Source organism: Centrocercus urophasianus, unplaced genomic scaffold, assembly GCF_019232065.1.
Source record: "Centrocercus urophasianus isolate 14NV4802_14NV808 unplaced genomic scaffold, USGS_Curo_1.0 seq_15, whole genome shotgun sequence".
In the NCBI taxonomy this organism is placed as follows: Eukaryota; Metazoa; Chordata; class Aves; order Galliformes; family Phasianidae; genus Centrocercus; species Centrocercus urophasianus.
In genome coordinates this window covers 43,939,351-43,952,772 of record NW_024884697.1, presented here as the reverse complement: position 1 = coordinate 43,952,772, position 13,422 = coordinate 43,939,351, and the positions used below count along the sequence as shown (strand labels likewise).

The 13,422-nt window shown below is 33.7% G+C and overlaps 1 protein-coding gene across 1 annotated transcript in view; it reads right to left on the bottom strand.

Annotated features, from left to right (window-relative positions):
* The window catches only part of CFAP54 (cilia and flagella associated protein 54), a 104,735-nt gene that overhangs the window by 23,171 nt on the left and 68,142 nt on the right, over positions 1-13,422 (bottom strand). Inside the window, exons 46-53 of the mRNA XM_042815931.1 lie at positions 12,792-12,974; positions 10,868-10,954; positions 9,802-9,924; positions 8,201-8,254; positions 6,889-7,093; positions 6,537-6,631; positions 5,031-5,200; positions 536-638 (exon numbers count right to left, since the gene is read on the bottom strand). Of these exons, the coding sequence (XP_042671865.1) occupies positions 536-638; positions 5,031-5,200; positions 6,537-6,631; positions 6,889-7,093; positions 8,201-8,254; positions 9,802-9,924; positions 10,868-10,954; positions 12,792-12,974 (1,020 nt within the window). The remainder of the gene's footprint in view (positions 1-535; positions 639-5,030; positions 5,201-6,536; positions 6,632-6,888; positions 7,094-8,200; positions 8,255-9,801; positions 9,925-10,867; positions 10,955-12,791; positions 12,975-13,422) is intronic.

The window sequence follows — 13,422 nt, the reverse complement described above, 5'->3', positions numbered from 1 at the left end:
TAAATGTGTGGTGTATGATGAACAGATTTTGCACACTGGTTTCCCAAAGCACAGGTCAGAATCCTTCCATGCTAGCCAACAGAATTTCACTGATACGTTGCTAAATTTGGAATACAGCAATGATGAGAAGTACTTGTTTGCCTCTTAAATTAGAGAATACCCTGGAAGGTTTTCAATTAAAAAAAAAAACCATAAAGTATTTCAATTGAATTGTACACCTGCTACCTATTTTTCCATTTTGTATCTTGTTTTTTTTATAAAATAAAAGGAGATTTTCAATGCTGGCACATGAAACTATTCGTATAAAGAATGTAATTCCTAGCCACATACAACAGAAATGGTGATTATAGAGATATGTTGAATATAGTACAGGTAATCAAGCAATTGAAGCACATCATATATCATTTTCTCCCCAAAATAACAGCAACCATGTGATATAGGTGTCTACTGTGCTCCAACATTCTGAAAATCTCCCAACACTTAATACAAGATTTCATATAACAAAAAACAGTATAAATACTAAATCCACACATACCAAACTCCCCCTTTTATCCTTTTTTTCTTGAAAAGTTGTTGCTGTCATCCTAAAAATATCTGCGTCTTGGAGAAGTCGAATTGCAGAGAAAGCCAAAGCAACACTATGAGACAGAAGAATATTATTAAAATCCACTCATTATACTTATCATGTTTTCATTATAATAGATATTTCACTTCTGACTCAATCAGAGCTATTTATAAGCAGTTATTAATTTTTGCTTCATTTGAACATAAAACTTGCATTAAAAGCATATTCTGAATTTGTATGAAAGTGAGAAAAGAGTAGGAAGAGAAATTGTGTTGCCAAGAACAGATATAACCTGATAGCAATGGGTAAGTTAAGAAACACAATCTTCTGTTGGAGCAATTAAAATGTAACTCCAATCTAAATTTCAGTTCTCTGTGTCTATCTCCAGGGATAGGCTTTCAGAAATTAAGGGATGTAAAAATAATAAAAATTATAAACCGGGAGAGTTTTCCAGACTACATGATTTTCCTTTTGTTACATCCCCACAACTAAATAATCACAGGATTTCTGTAAACACCATCTATCAAAACTTGGACAAGGTGCCATTCTGGGATAACCTCACCAGAAAGCAATCGTGTGATATTGACTCTGAGTTCCCACTGCCCCATCACAAATCCTTTTCTGGAGCTCTCCAAACAGCATCTTGAATAATACAGGCATGACTAGGACTACTGCAGCAATTAGGTGAACCTCACATGACTCCAAAAAGTTGTGACTTGGGATGTCAATATATTGCCAGTTTTCTTAAAATACTTACTGCCACGCTTTTATCCATTTTCACAGGCTTTTTTTTTTTTTTTAAGTGTTCAGATACACTTTTCAACTTTTATGACATCTATGAAAATGTAATGCTATAACAGTAGACTTGGTGAATAGAATTATTTTCAGGATATAAAGACATTTGCAAAACCAACATAATGAGAAGGTCTTTTGCACAGGGCTTTTTCCCAAAAAAAAATGCTGCTCCAAATATTCTGAGACTGAAAAAAACCAGCAGTGTCTAACAGTATTAACTTTCTATCTGTAATTGTACATTTTCTCCTGAATCTGTATCTCCTCTTTTCTTGTTTTGCAATGCTACTTATTCTTCACCCACTGAAACACCTTCTCCTAATAATGCAAAAGTACTTGGGGGTATCTCTAGGTCACCTCAAAGATTTCTCAGTTAACTGATAAAGATGTATAACCAAAATTCGAATCTATGCTAAAGTCTCTTTACATAGAGAATTTTACATACAGAGACTCTATACAGAGACTGGCTGCTATAAAGCAAAAGAAAAAAATAATTTATGAATGCCTTCAGGTCTTCTTACTTACACTACCAGAGTAGTATAAAGAGCTTATAATGCAAGAAGGATTCGGATTGTCTGAACGTATTGCTTTTGAGAAGCATTAGATTAATTGCTATAAAGGCAAAGTTCTTGATTCATGAATGAAGAGTTCACTACTCTGAAATTACTCACATTGTTCTGCCAACATGTATGTGACCACAGGATATATAAGCTCCAGAGGGTATTCAGAAGCCCTCCTGCCATTTCTAATTCTATCCTGCTTGTTGTTTTTGTGATGCAGGATCAGATGGATTACACCAAATCACCACAAATAGGCCCAAAAGTAGTGAGAACCACAACTGTTACAATCTTGTCTTTCAGCTTTCAGAATTCAGTCCTTATGAATCTCCTTCATCATCCTTTTACGTCAGTTTTATTCAATGAAGTGAAACTAGAATAAATCAGTGTTGAATTGGATGACAAAAGCAAAATGAATACTATGGATATCGCAATGAAATATCCCAGATGCTTCTCTTTCTTTTTATTAATAAGAGTTTCCTCCTGAAACCAGACATCAAAGTTAAAATTATGGCAAAAACTGACATTATTCAAAATGTTTTTTGAGGTGCTATGGCTAACTTTTCTCATATAAGATGGAGAAGGTGCAGCACTCAAGAGTATATACAAGCTTTTAAGAAATATTAACCTACCTTCCCAGGCCCCATGGCCCTCAGTTAACTGTGTTGTCAACACTCAGCAATTCCAAAAATGAAGTGATTTCTTTAATGCTTAGATACAAATTTCAATGTTAAAATGTAGGCCACAAGACCAAGACTTCATTTACACACTCTTTTAAGCAGTAGTTTATTCACATAAATAGACAAGTACATATTTAGATAATTAGAAACCTCACAAACCTGGGGGAGATACTGTATAGGTATTCTCACTGAGGCCAAATATTCTTATACATACAGTTATACTGAGGGATTAATTTTTTTGCAAGGCAGTGGCTATAACGTAGAAGTTTCCCATGATGAAATTTTTGTGACCCTCTTCTGCTGCCAACAAGAGTGATGTGTCTATATATTTCCCCCGACAAAATACACATCCTGTCATCAGACAACTCAGAAAGTGGCAAGATGATCAAAATAGGAAAGTACAGCTGACTGTATCAATTTCACCACTAAATCATTTCACCAAAGGGAAAAAAAAAAAAAAAGATGAATTTCTGTAATATCATGCAAAGTTTGATTTCTAGGCTGGCAGGCAGGAAACATTTAGCTGTCCAAAGGAATGTTTCATTTCTATCTGAGGCAGATAGATCAGCAGTTTCCATGGAAGGCATTGCAATAAAGTTGTAAAATAGTGTAAAAAAAATAACAACAACAAAAAAACCTCTTGCTTTGTCTGTAGGTTGTTGGGTTCTTCGTCTCTGCTATCTGACCACTGTCAATATATAAGGCCCATTAAACAGCCTTCAAAAATTTGCGAGCCCTAAAAAAAAAATTGTCCATAAAATGCTTCACATTTATTGGAATCACTGATACTGTGAAAAAGTGTCTTCAATCTTAGGCAAGTTACAAGCCAGGAGGGAAACTACAATGCAGTATATAACTACATGTCAAAAAGAAGGGAGCCAATTTAGCAGGGTTAGTATGCTAGAGCCAGTGTTCTATTAACACAAATTTTTAACAAGCCTAGTATCAAGATAAGCCAGGATTATTCACAAAATATTGCATAAATCTGTGCACTGGTCCTTAGTTGCTAATATGAAAACTTTATAAAACATTCAAAAACATGATGAGACCACTGTCCAGTGATTTGTTGTTTTCTCTTTGACAAATGGCAAACTAATATAATTCAAAGAGCACTCAAACAGATTAATATTTCATGGTGAGGAATGTAGAAATGCCTACAATAGCCTACAAGCTCTTACTTCTCATCTTCACTAATAACCTTCCTAGCTTTGATATAAATTATTGTCGTCCTAATTTGTGAACTTTAAGGAGACCTCCAGGTTTAAAAATAATGTAACAGAAATTCAGGTGATAGATCAGGCAGCAGAACTATTTTACTGCTTTCATTTTAGTACTCCATACAGCACTCTGAAGCTCCTGTCCTCATTAATGTTTTTTATTGCTATAACATAACAGCTAAAAAGGAACTGTGCTATTTAAAAGCTATCTGATTTGAAGCTATGTTTATTTGTCTAAGATAGCTGGGTAAAGGAAAGTAGTTTGCCTTTGACGTAGCAGAAAACTTTTTTTTAACTGGGCATAAAGGGAAAAAAAAACCCTTTGAGATTGATTGGCCACCTGAAAAATCTGCAGCTTCAGCAAGACTGTTGCAGGAATCCTCACGATGAGAGTATTCTAACAATAAAAGGAAACATTAATTTGCTTTTTGGCTGGTGCTCACTGTAATGTAGGATTTTATGTAATAATTTTGGTCTTGTTTAGTCAGACTAGACCTAACGAAAGTGACAAACAGGGATTACTTTCTATCTAAACTCAGTGCAGCCTGACAAGTAAGAGTGCTATGCCTCTATAAGCTGTTTGTATCCTCAAAGAGTTTTTACTTTAATAAAAAATGCCCAGAAGGAGCACGTCACTACTAAAAATGATGTATTTTTAAAGTATTATCCTTTTATACAAATTAAAATTAAAATTACAACTATACTAAGCAGAAGAATCCTCCTAGACGAAAGATCAAAACAATGGTCAGATTCAACATCTGTAAGTAGTTAATATATTTATGTATGTTCCATATATTCAAAGAACAGCAAAAGAACTGTAATTTCTTGAAGTTCTCCAAAATAATTGAAAACCTCAGAACACTTCAAAATCATAAAAAATGCAAGACCTAACAAATCCAGACTCTAAAGAAAGAGAAAACTGTAACTTTTTCTTTGATTTTGTACAAAACTGTATCACAAAAACACCTCACAGAAATCACAGGCTTATATCTGATGACCTTTAAAAAAGTAAGATAAAGCAAAAATGAAAAATAAAATACCAGTATAAATTATATTAGTGTGTGCAATAATGGGCTTTCTATGGTTAGCTACTAAAATTTAGAAAATTACTGTAACTTTGTAGACAGAAAGGTTTTAAAGATGAAGTTGCTAGATTTTTATTTATTCAGTTAGTTTACATAAGGCTGTATAACACACAGTTGTTCATAAGGGTATTTACCTGAAAGCTGCTCGGTGCCACTGCTGAGAAATAGCTGCAAGCTGAAGTTTGGCTTCAATAAGAACCTCTAAATCTTCTGCAGAACACAGGGATATCTTCCCATCATACTTGTCCTGTATGTTCTGCACAAGATGGTTAAGACTTTCTTCAGCTTCTGTTAACAAAATTCCCTGGAGAAGAGTACAGCATTGTATAACTTCAAAAAATAATCCAAAACAGTTCTTAAAAAGTATTCTATTCCATTATAGCCTACCACCACTACACCCTGGAACAAACCAACATTAAAACAACGTCCTTTTTCTATAAGTAGCTAGGGTTTGTAATCTTGATTTTGCAGATTGATAGGTTCTAATTGCTGAAAATAGCAACATCTTAACTGTGCCTGTACTGTTTCAATTTATGATCAACAGCATTATATACCGTAAGAGAATATTTTATAGCTTAACAGCAGTACTCAATAATTTTAATTTCTCTCATTATCTCATAGCTATACTAAATAATTTTATAGTGTACTTTTTACTTGCTTAGTAATTTTAAACAATAAAATACAATATTAAAATACAATATGAAAGACATTGCAAGTCATATTACAGTCTTTTCTGTCTGTACTCTGATCTTTGAGCACAGTACGTATCCTGAAATTTCAGCTGTAAGTTGCAGTCTTTCTAACAAACAGAGTTGTAAGAAGCTGGGAAAGCCAAGTCTAAAACAAAGTAAGTTTTAAATAAAAGCTCAATCATGGAACTTTCAGAAGAATTCTTTGGCTCTTTTTAGCTGATTTCTCTGATAAATTGGGAGCTTTACTGTAAGAGAAAGGATCAAATAATTAAAGAAAAATCAAGAGCCTAAGAAATATTTTATACCTCTTAAATAAGCCTGATTCAAATTAATTTAACATTTCTACTGTAGTTACCTTCAAGATGCTATGTTCACATAATTTTAAAGCTATACTAAAACTTTTAAGTTTCTAATTCACAGCACGTAGCAATTGCCATTTAAAACCAATCCCCATTTCACCAGATGTATTTCACATACTACCCTGTTTGTAAGAATGGCTAAAAGCAGATACTTCTGAAGTGGAAAACCACTCTGGAAGAGGAATATGTCAGCTTTTGACTTTTCATGACGTGGATCTGCCAAGCATGAAAGTTACAATTTATCAACAAACCACCTAAAAAAATAACCGACAATTTTTCTCTAAATAAATTATTGGAGAGAGCAAGGTGAAAAATTTGAGACATTTCATATATGATAGAGAATTCATTTTCATTTATTTGTAGAGCATACTGCTCCATCAAAGTCTCTGACATGTTCTACAACTGCCACCTCTGAAAGGAGATAGTTTGTTCCTGAAAATCCATTCAGTCTCTACTCTTGTTGCTGAAACTGCCATACTGAGATCTGATTGTGGAAATATGTCATAAATTCAGATGTACTGAAAACATTAGTAATGTTTTAGAAACAATCTGATGTTTATTAAGCCATTTTCCTAGAAAAAAAAATTACCTTCAGCATGGTCATATTTAATTCAGCTTTACAGTTAATGAGCTGCAACACTGCGTCTCTTTGTTCCCGTTGTCTTGAATTCTTCACAGCATCAACTGTCAAATGCATTTCAAATGAAATGTCATATAACAGAAGCAGAATCAAAGCTATATTTAGATATATTAGCTAATATTACTTGGAAGATCTTAATGTTGTTTATTATTTCCATAAAGACTGATATGATCAGCAACAATTCACATGAATATTGTTTAAAATGTGACAGTTTAATGCATGTGCAATTGTTAAAAGTAAAAAAACAATGTTTCATAATTTGCAGAATAAATCCACTTTTTCACCACCCTTAAATTATTACCTTTTTCATTTGATGGTGCAACTCCATCCATCTTGTTATCAACAGAATATATGCATTTTTCTACTTTTTCAGGTATATTATTTATTGTGTCAGAAAGGCAAATGATGAAATGCATTTTGGCTAAGATTAATTTATTCATAATTTGTTGGTCGCACAGTGGCACTACTGTTAAAGACAGACTCCAATTAAATATGTCCTCCAGTACCTAAAAAAAAAAAAAAAAAAATCAATAATTGTGATTATTTGAAATGGCATGTTTTACATTTTCATTTTTCAAGGGATATTTTACTTCTAATAATAACAATGTGTATCAACAATTAATAGGAGCAGCATTAGCAATGTGATCTTGGTCTTAGTCATAGCTGATGTTTTTCTTCCCAAGCTTAATTCTCTCCCTAGCAGCTACTGCTGAGGCTATAGCTTCTGTGATCAATTTTCCCATAGAAGATGCATCTAACCCTTTGTTTGAGTTTTAGTTTTCTACATTGTCCATAGCACTCTTTTAGCTAAAGCTACAAAAAGCACATAGGTAAACTGTAGTTCATAAAACAAACTCAAAGGAAACTCTGCTACAACTTCCCCTAACTAGAAAGGTGAGGCAAATAAAAAATGTTCATCATTCTATCTAGAGTTCACTACCCTCACTTTAGAATAATACATTTAGAAGTAGATAGTCTACACAGCTTTGCAAAAATCAGGAGACCGATAAGAACTGCATACAGACTGTGAAGTGTTCAAATCAAAATCTCAGGAAAAAGCACAATTGAGAAATGAATCTGAAACAAGTGAAATTGAAAGCTGTCAAGATAGACATTTTGTTTCTACCTTCTAATATCAACTGCTGTAAGAGACACATAACCTTGCTGTAAATAATAGATGAAAGTAAAGGGAAAAAGCTGTTCTTTTTTCTATTTTATCAGTTTGGTTTTATGGTATGGCTTTTTTGCTGTTCCTGCTAACATCTACTTCTACCTGCTCAACAGATCTGTGACAAAGCAATTAAAAATGAAAAACAAAAAAATCACCGATAAACATATAATTTTAATTAAAATGAGAATTAATTAATTTTCAGATTCACCTTTTTCTTTCAGCTCCAATCTAAATTAGGATAAGCCTATGAAGACAATTCAGAAGGTCAAACAACTGCTGTTCTTGGTATTTTAGTAGGATGAAAAATAGTTGCTACTTGTTGAGATGAAACTATTGAGGAGAATATATTTTCTATTAACTTGTATTTACCAAAATATGTATTCCAAACCAAATCTATATGTCCAGCATTAAAATTTCGGTACTGTCAGGTTATTTTTTTTACCTGTAAATTTGTAAAACTCAGGAGAGATTTTGAGGAGTCAAAGTACAGTAAGCTCTGTAAAAATCAACAGAATAAAAAATTAGTAATGTGTTACAATAGAAGTATGAAATAAGCATGTTAGCAGAGTAGCAGACAAGTATAATGCATTTCCAACTATTTTTTATGGCCCAGAAAATATCAACAATTGGTATCTATGGGCTTCACATTTCTGAACAACCTGAAACCAAGATCTACCCCTACAGCTCCTATGACATTCACCAGGACTCTTCAATGTGAATAGAAAGAAGACAGAGAAGTAAACCAACAGAAGTCCTCTTCCAACAAAGATATTGGCCACCATTTGCCATATATGTTCTTCACATTCCTGAGTCCCAAAGCTAACTCCAGACTTAGCACATGCCTTCACTGCTATTTAGCAGAACACAGAGCTGTGAATGTAATAAAAGGGCAAAGTACAGGTCAAGACAAACTGAAGACTTCCAACTCCTTTTGAGGGCTATAAAAACAACAGATATTCTTTGATTTATACACACTTTGTTTTCTGAATCCTAACCCTAATTCCAATCCCTGCTCAAAAAGCCTTTACCTTTTCACTAATCTGTCTACAGAGGGGAAGGAAAAGATAGAAATAAAGATCATTTCCAGCCTTCATCCTAACTGAGAGTTCTACACACAACTGACACTTGTGTTTTATGTGATTTTTATTAATTCTTTCATAACATCTAACTCCTATAGCCTTATACTATCTCTGTCAATCCCTGAAAAGTGAACCCTTCTCCTCAGTCTGAGAGTCTTACAGAAGTCCAGCAAGAATTTCTACTTGAACCATATTGTAACAAGAGTCCTAATGCTGAACTTTTTCTGCTGTTCACCCAAGATTCGTTCATCTATGAACCCCATTAGAAAAATACAGGTGTCAAAATTAACCAGACCTCATTCCAACTCTGTAAGTTGTTAACACAATATCCAAATTTTAAGATGGTTCATGGAGTATTTTAATCTCATTAGCATCAGTAAGGATTAAATACATTCCTTACTGTAGCCACAAAGAAGGGAATTTTGCAGAATGAATTCCAGACAGGGGGCTAATAACTCTGTATGGCTCAACTTTGTGAAAATGCAACAAAGCTTGTGCTCTAAGGAAAAAGACTGAGTTTCAGGTTTTTATCTTTTCTTGTAGTTTGTACAGAAGAATTATTGGTAAGTTCAAAAGGTCTGACTGCTTGTCAAATATATTAAATGTAAATATTTGACATCATAAATTTAGTTGTAATTTCCCCTATTAATTAGCTCAGACTTAGTTGGCTACCGTGAAAAAAAGATACTGCTGCTTTGTGCTCATTCTAGCCATTGCAAGGCTGCAGGACAAGGCCAGGCAGGCCACTGATCCCACTGCCCCATGTCACCCCAGGTTCGATCAGCCCCAGAGACCACAGGAGGACCAGGCACCAGCTCCACACAGTGCCCTTATGTCCTGTCCTGGCCTTGGTGATGGGAATTTTGCCATGCACCTTAAATGGGCTGAGAATTGAATCTTTATGTCTCTTTAATGAAGAGAATTGAAGTGTTATATTTCAGTGTTACATTTAACTGGTGTTTACCTTCGTTTCTTCGGGTTTTTTGTACCCTGCCGGTATTTTCCATGGGATTCTTTCTCCACAGTTAAGTAAATACAGTTCATGAAAGGCCTCTGTAAAAAATCCTATATCTGTAAGTACTTTAATCTGTGAAAAAACAGCAGAGGCTTGTGTTTAATAAAAAAATTAAAATCCAGCCTTTTTTTTTTTTCCTTTACATGAAATATATTTAAAGGTAATTTTCAAGAAGATTTGACAACTGAAATAGTGCATGGATGGAGAATGTTCTGTAATGAAAAGAAATCTCTAAGCGAAAACTCAAATATGGGTCTTAAAAGAAAAATGAGGTAAAAAAAATTCATAGCCTTCTTCAAAAACTCCTGAGAAAGGAAAAGATCTTAATTCATGCAGTTATAACTTTGAATCATAGTCCAAGATCAGCCACTTATTGCTGTTAATGTCACAGTACTCAGCTAGTCTCCCTAATCCACTTCAGCATTTCCTGAAAATATCTAAAAGCAATAATATTTTGACTCTTACAAGTTACATTCCTTAAAAAAAGAGGAAAAAAAAAGTGAAAACATTAGTAAAATCATAAAAGTCTGTTCCTAGAAGTCTGACAACTGGGTTCCAGTATGAGACTAATAACAAATCTGAAAGTGAACATTATGAGTAAATAATTTAAGTTTTGCACTTAGGACAACATAAGAGAACAACAGAAGAAGATAAAACATGAAACAACGAGTATGGATTTAAGAGAGAAAAATCTTATATCTTTAATGTTAATATCTGCTGAATGGAAAGTAGAAAAATGATGGAACTATTTAGCACTTGCTGTAAGTCATCAATAATAAAACTCTAAATCACTCTACATCCTACAAAAAATGAGAATATAAATATTATTCATTTAGAAAGTATTCCTATTCTGCAATCTGTTTTATTAAGAAATACTGAGGATCAGCTCCACTTTAAAGCACCATTTTTCACTTCTATATGAAGACGTATTTCATCAAATATATTTAACAAAGAAGTGAAAAGTTTATTTCAATTACAATGTGCCATGAAAAAAAAAGAAAACTTCTTTGATTACCTTGAAGATTCTTCCTTCAATGCATTTAGCAGGGTCCTTACAAATCTCAGAAACAAAATATTGGTATAACGTGAACAAAGGTAAAATCTGTAGGAAAATATTAGGTCATTTAGTTATGAGTGGTATAAAGGGCTCAGTTACAGAAATGTATAGCACAAGTTTATATCACAAATACATTGATAATAAAGCAGTACTGCTTTCACTGCCACATTCCAAGATGTCACCCCTATTTCCCTTACGCTGTATGAAGGATGAAGATTTTACAAAACTTTTCAGCTGGCTATATACAACTCCTAATTGTTTAGCACTATGTTACATGAGATTCACAAAGTGCAATGTAAAGTTTCTCCAGAACTTCAGGTTTTCATTTTTGTTTTGTTTTTTGATACTATTGGTGAGTAAACCTACTGGAAAGATACTGATATAAGGGGTTTCTAAAACTGTCTGCATATTGATGCCACAATTGTTTCCATGTAAGCAGCAAAATGATGGAATGCTCTGAGCTTTAGAATATAAACACTATGGAGTCTAGCAATTGTCTGAGTGAAAATATATCAATTTTAAAATAAACTAGATGATGAGGAGTCTTTTTGACCAATTCATTTCTGTTCAATTACATGCTTTTATGAGGAAAAAATACATGAATGTTAAAAAAAAAACTTTCTAATAAGCACACTGTATAAAAGCTTTCAGAAGAGGCAAATCATATCCTTGTTACTTTCTTGTGAAATGTGCTTTTATTTTTTCATAGAATAGCTTTCAGAATTTGGATTACAAGAGCTTCAGGCAAACATTTTAATTGTACTCATACTGTTTCTATCCAAAATTCCTAGTGCTTCTACAAAATTAGTCTTTGAAGTCTTTTTTTTTTTTTTTTTAAATAAAATTTTAATATTGATATATTATGATTTATGTCAAACCATCTCAGTGCTCATCATCCAAAACATTCCTACACATTAAACATTCAGTGGAAAAGAAGTTCTCATTCTGCTGAATTTGTTATTGCTTTGACTATAATCTATAGCCTGGATCTACAATCTACCAGAGCAAGTGCAATAAGTATCAAAAATGCAAGCAGCCAAATTAAGTATCCCTGCCTCCAGGTTACTGTTTGTTCCTTGATCTCCCATAGTGAGGGCAAGTTAGATAAAGATGACTAACAAAACGAGCTCTGGTAAAGAAAGGTGGTAAGAATCATCAACCAGAGACAAAACAGACACTTTGCCTGAAGTTCCAGAAGAAAGCAATCCAGTGAATGGTTTGCTGACAAAAAGGAGTAACACGTTGTCACTCCACCTCCTCTCTAGCCTCTCTTCCATCTCCACCTCCAAACCTGTCCTTCTAGTCACACAATCTTATCCCCTCGCACTGGCTCTGCCACTTGTAGGACCTTTATCTAAGTGGATTCATCTCATTAAAACAGCAGCAAACTATCTGTATACATATTACTGTTTTGATTCAAAGGTGGTGTTGTTGTTTTTTTTTGTTTGTTTGTTTGTTTGTTTGTTTTTTCTCCAGCTGAGAGTTGATTTATAACAGTATGAAATTGACAAGATGTAAGAAAAAAATGATGTTGGACCATACAGGTGCAATTAGGAACGGATACAGAACGGCCCCTTTTCAGTACTAGTAAGCAACAGAATCTATTTATTCCACTGTATGGCACTGCACCCTTGAAAGAAGTTAGATTAAACCAGAAGAGGTCAGTCATCAAATGAAGGCAATGTCCCCATGATCAACATAAGAAGGAAAGTATAAAAGCAGTCCATACAGAGTAATAACAGAATGTGAGAAAGTTGCCATCAAGCATAATGCAGAGATATTTTAGCAGAGCTTCCATGGTTTGTCATAAATACATCCAAAAATGTGATAAAATGTTATAAACTTATAAATAAATAAATAAATGCTATTAAATTATACTTACTGTTAAATTATGCTTTGCACAGTGCAATTCAGACATAAGGAAATTCAGACTTGCGACTACAGTGGAGATGTCAGCTCTGTAGCGATCAGAGAACAAGTCAATTCCAGGAATAAGCACATGTGTTTCATACTGTGCAAAGTCACAGTCAAATGTGGGATGTGGAAGAGAGGCCCCAAACAGAGTCTAAAAGCAAAAGCAATGAACTATAGTCATTAGGTGAAACATTAAGAATCTCTAACTCCTGAGACTCATAAATGACTTCATAAATGAAACTAAGTCAATGACAAAGTACCTAGTTGTTTCAGGATGAAAACAGGAAAAATACACATTTCTAAATGATTACTGATTTGTATGTGAACTTGATGGAGAAGAAAAAAAACAAGAGGCTGTAACAAGCTTATGGGCAGCATTTCATGGCACAAGCAGAAATAAAAAAACTGATTTAGGTGCAGAAAAATAATCATGAAATATTCCTTAGCAAGTGCTCCCCAAGCAATGAGAAATCTCCCTAAAAAGCCAATGGCATTTCTCTCAGATTACTAGTGAAAGTATCCCAAATAAACCTTTTGAAGTACTGGAAAAAAACTAGTAAGTCACTAGGGGTTCTTAAAGACTCATTTGATAATGCTTA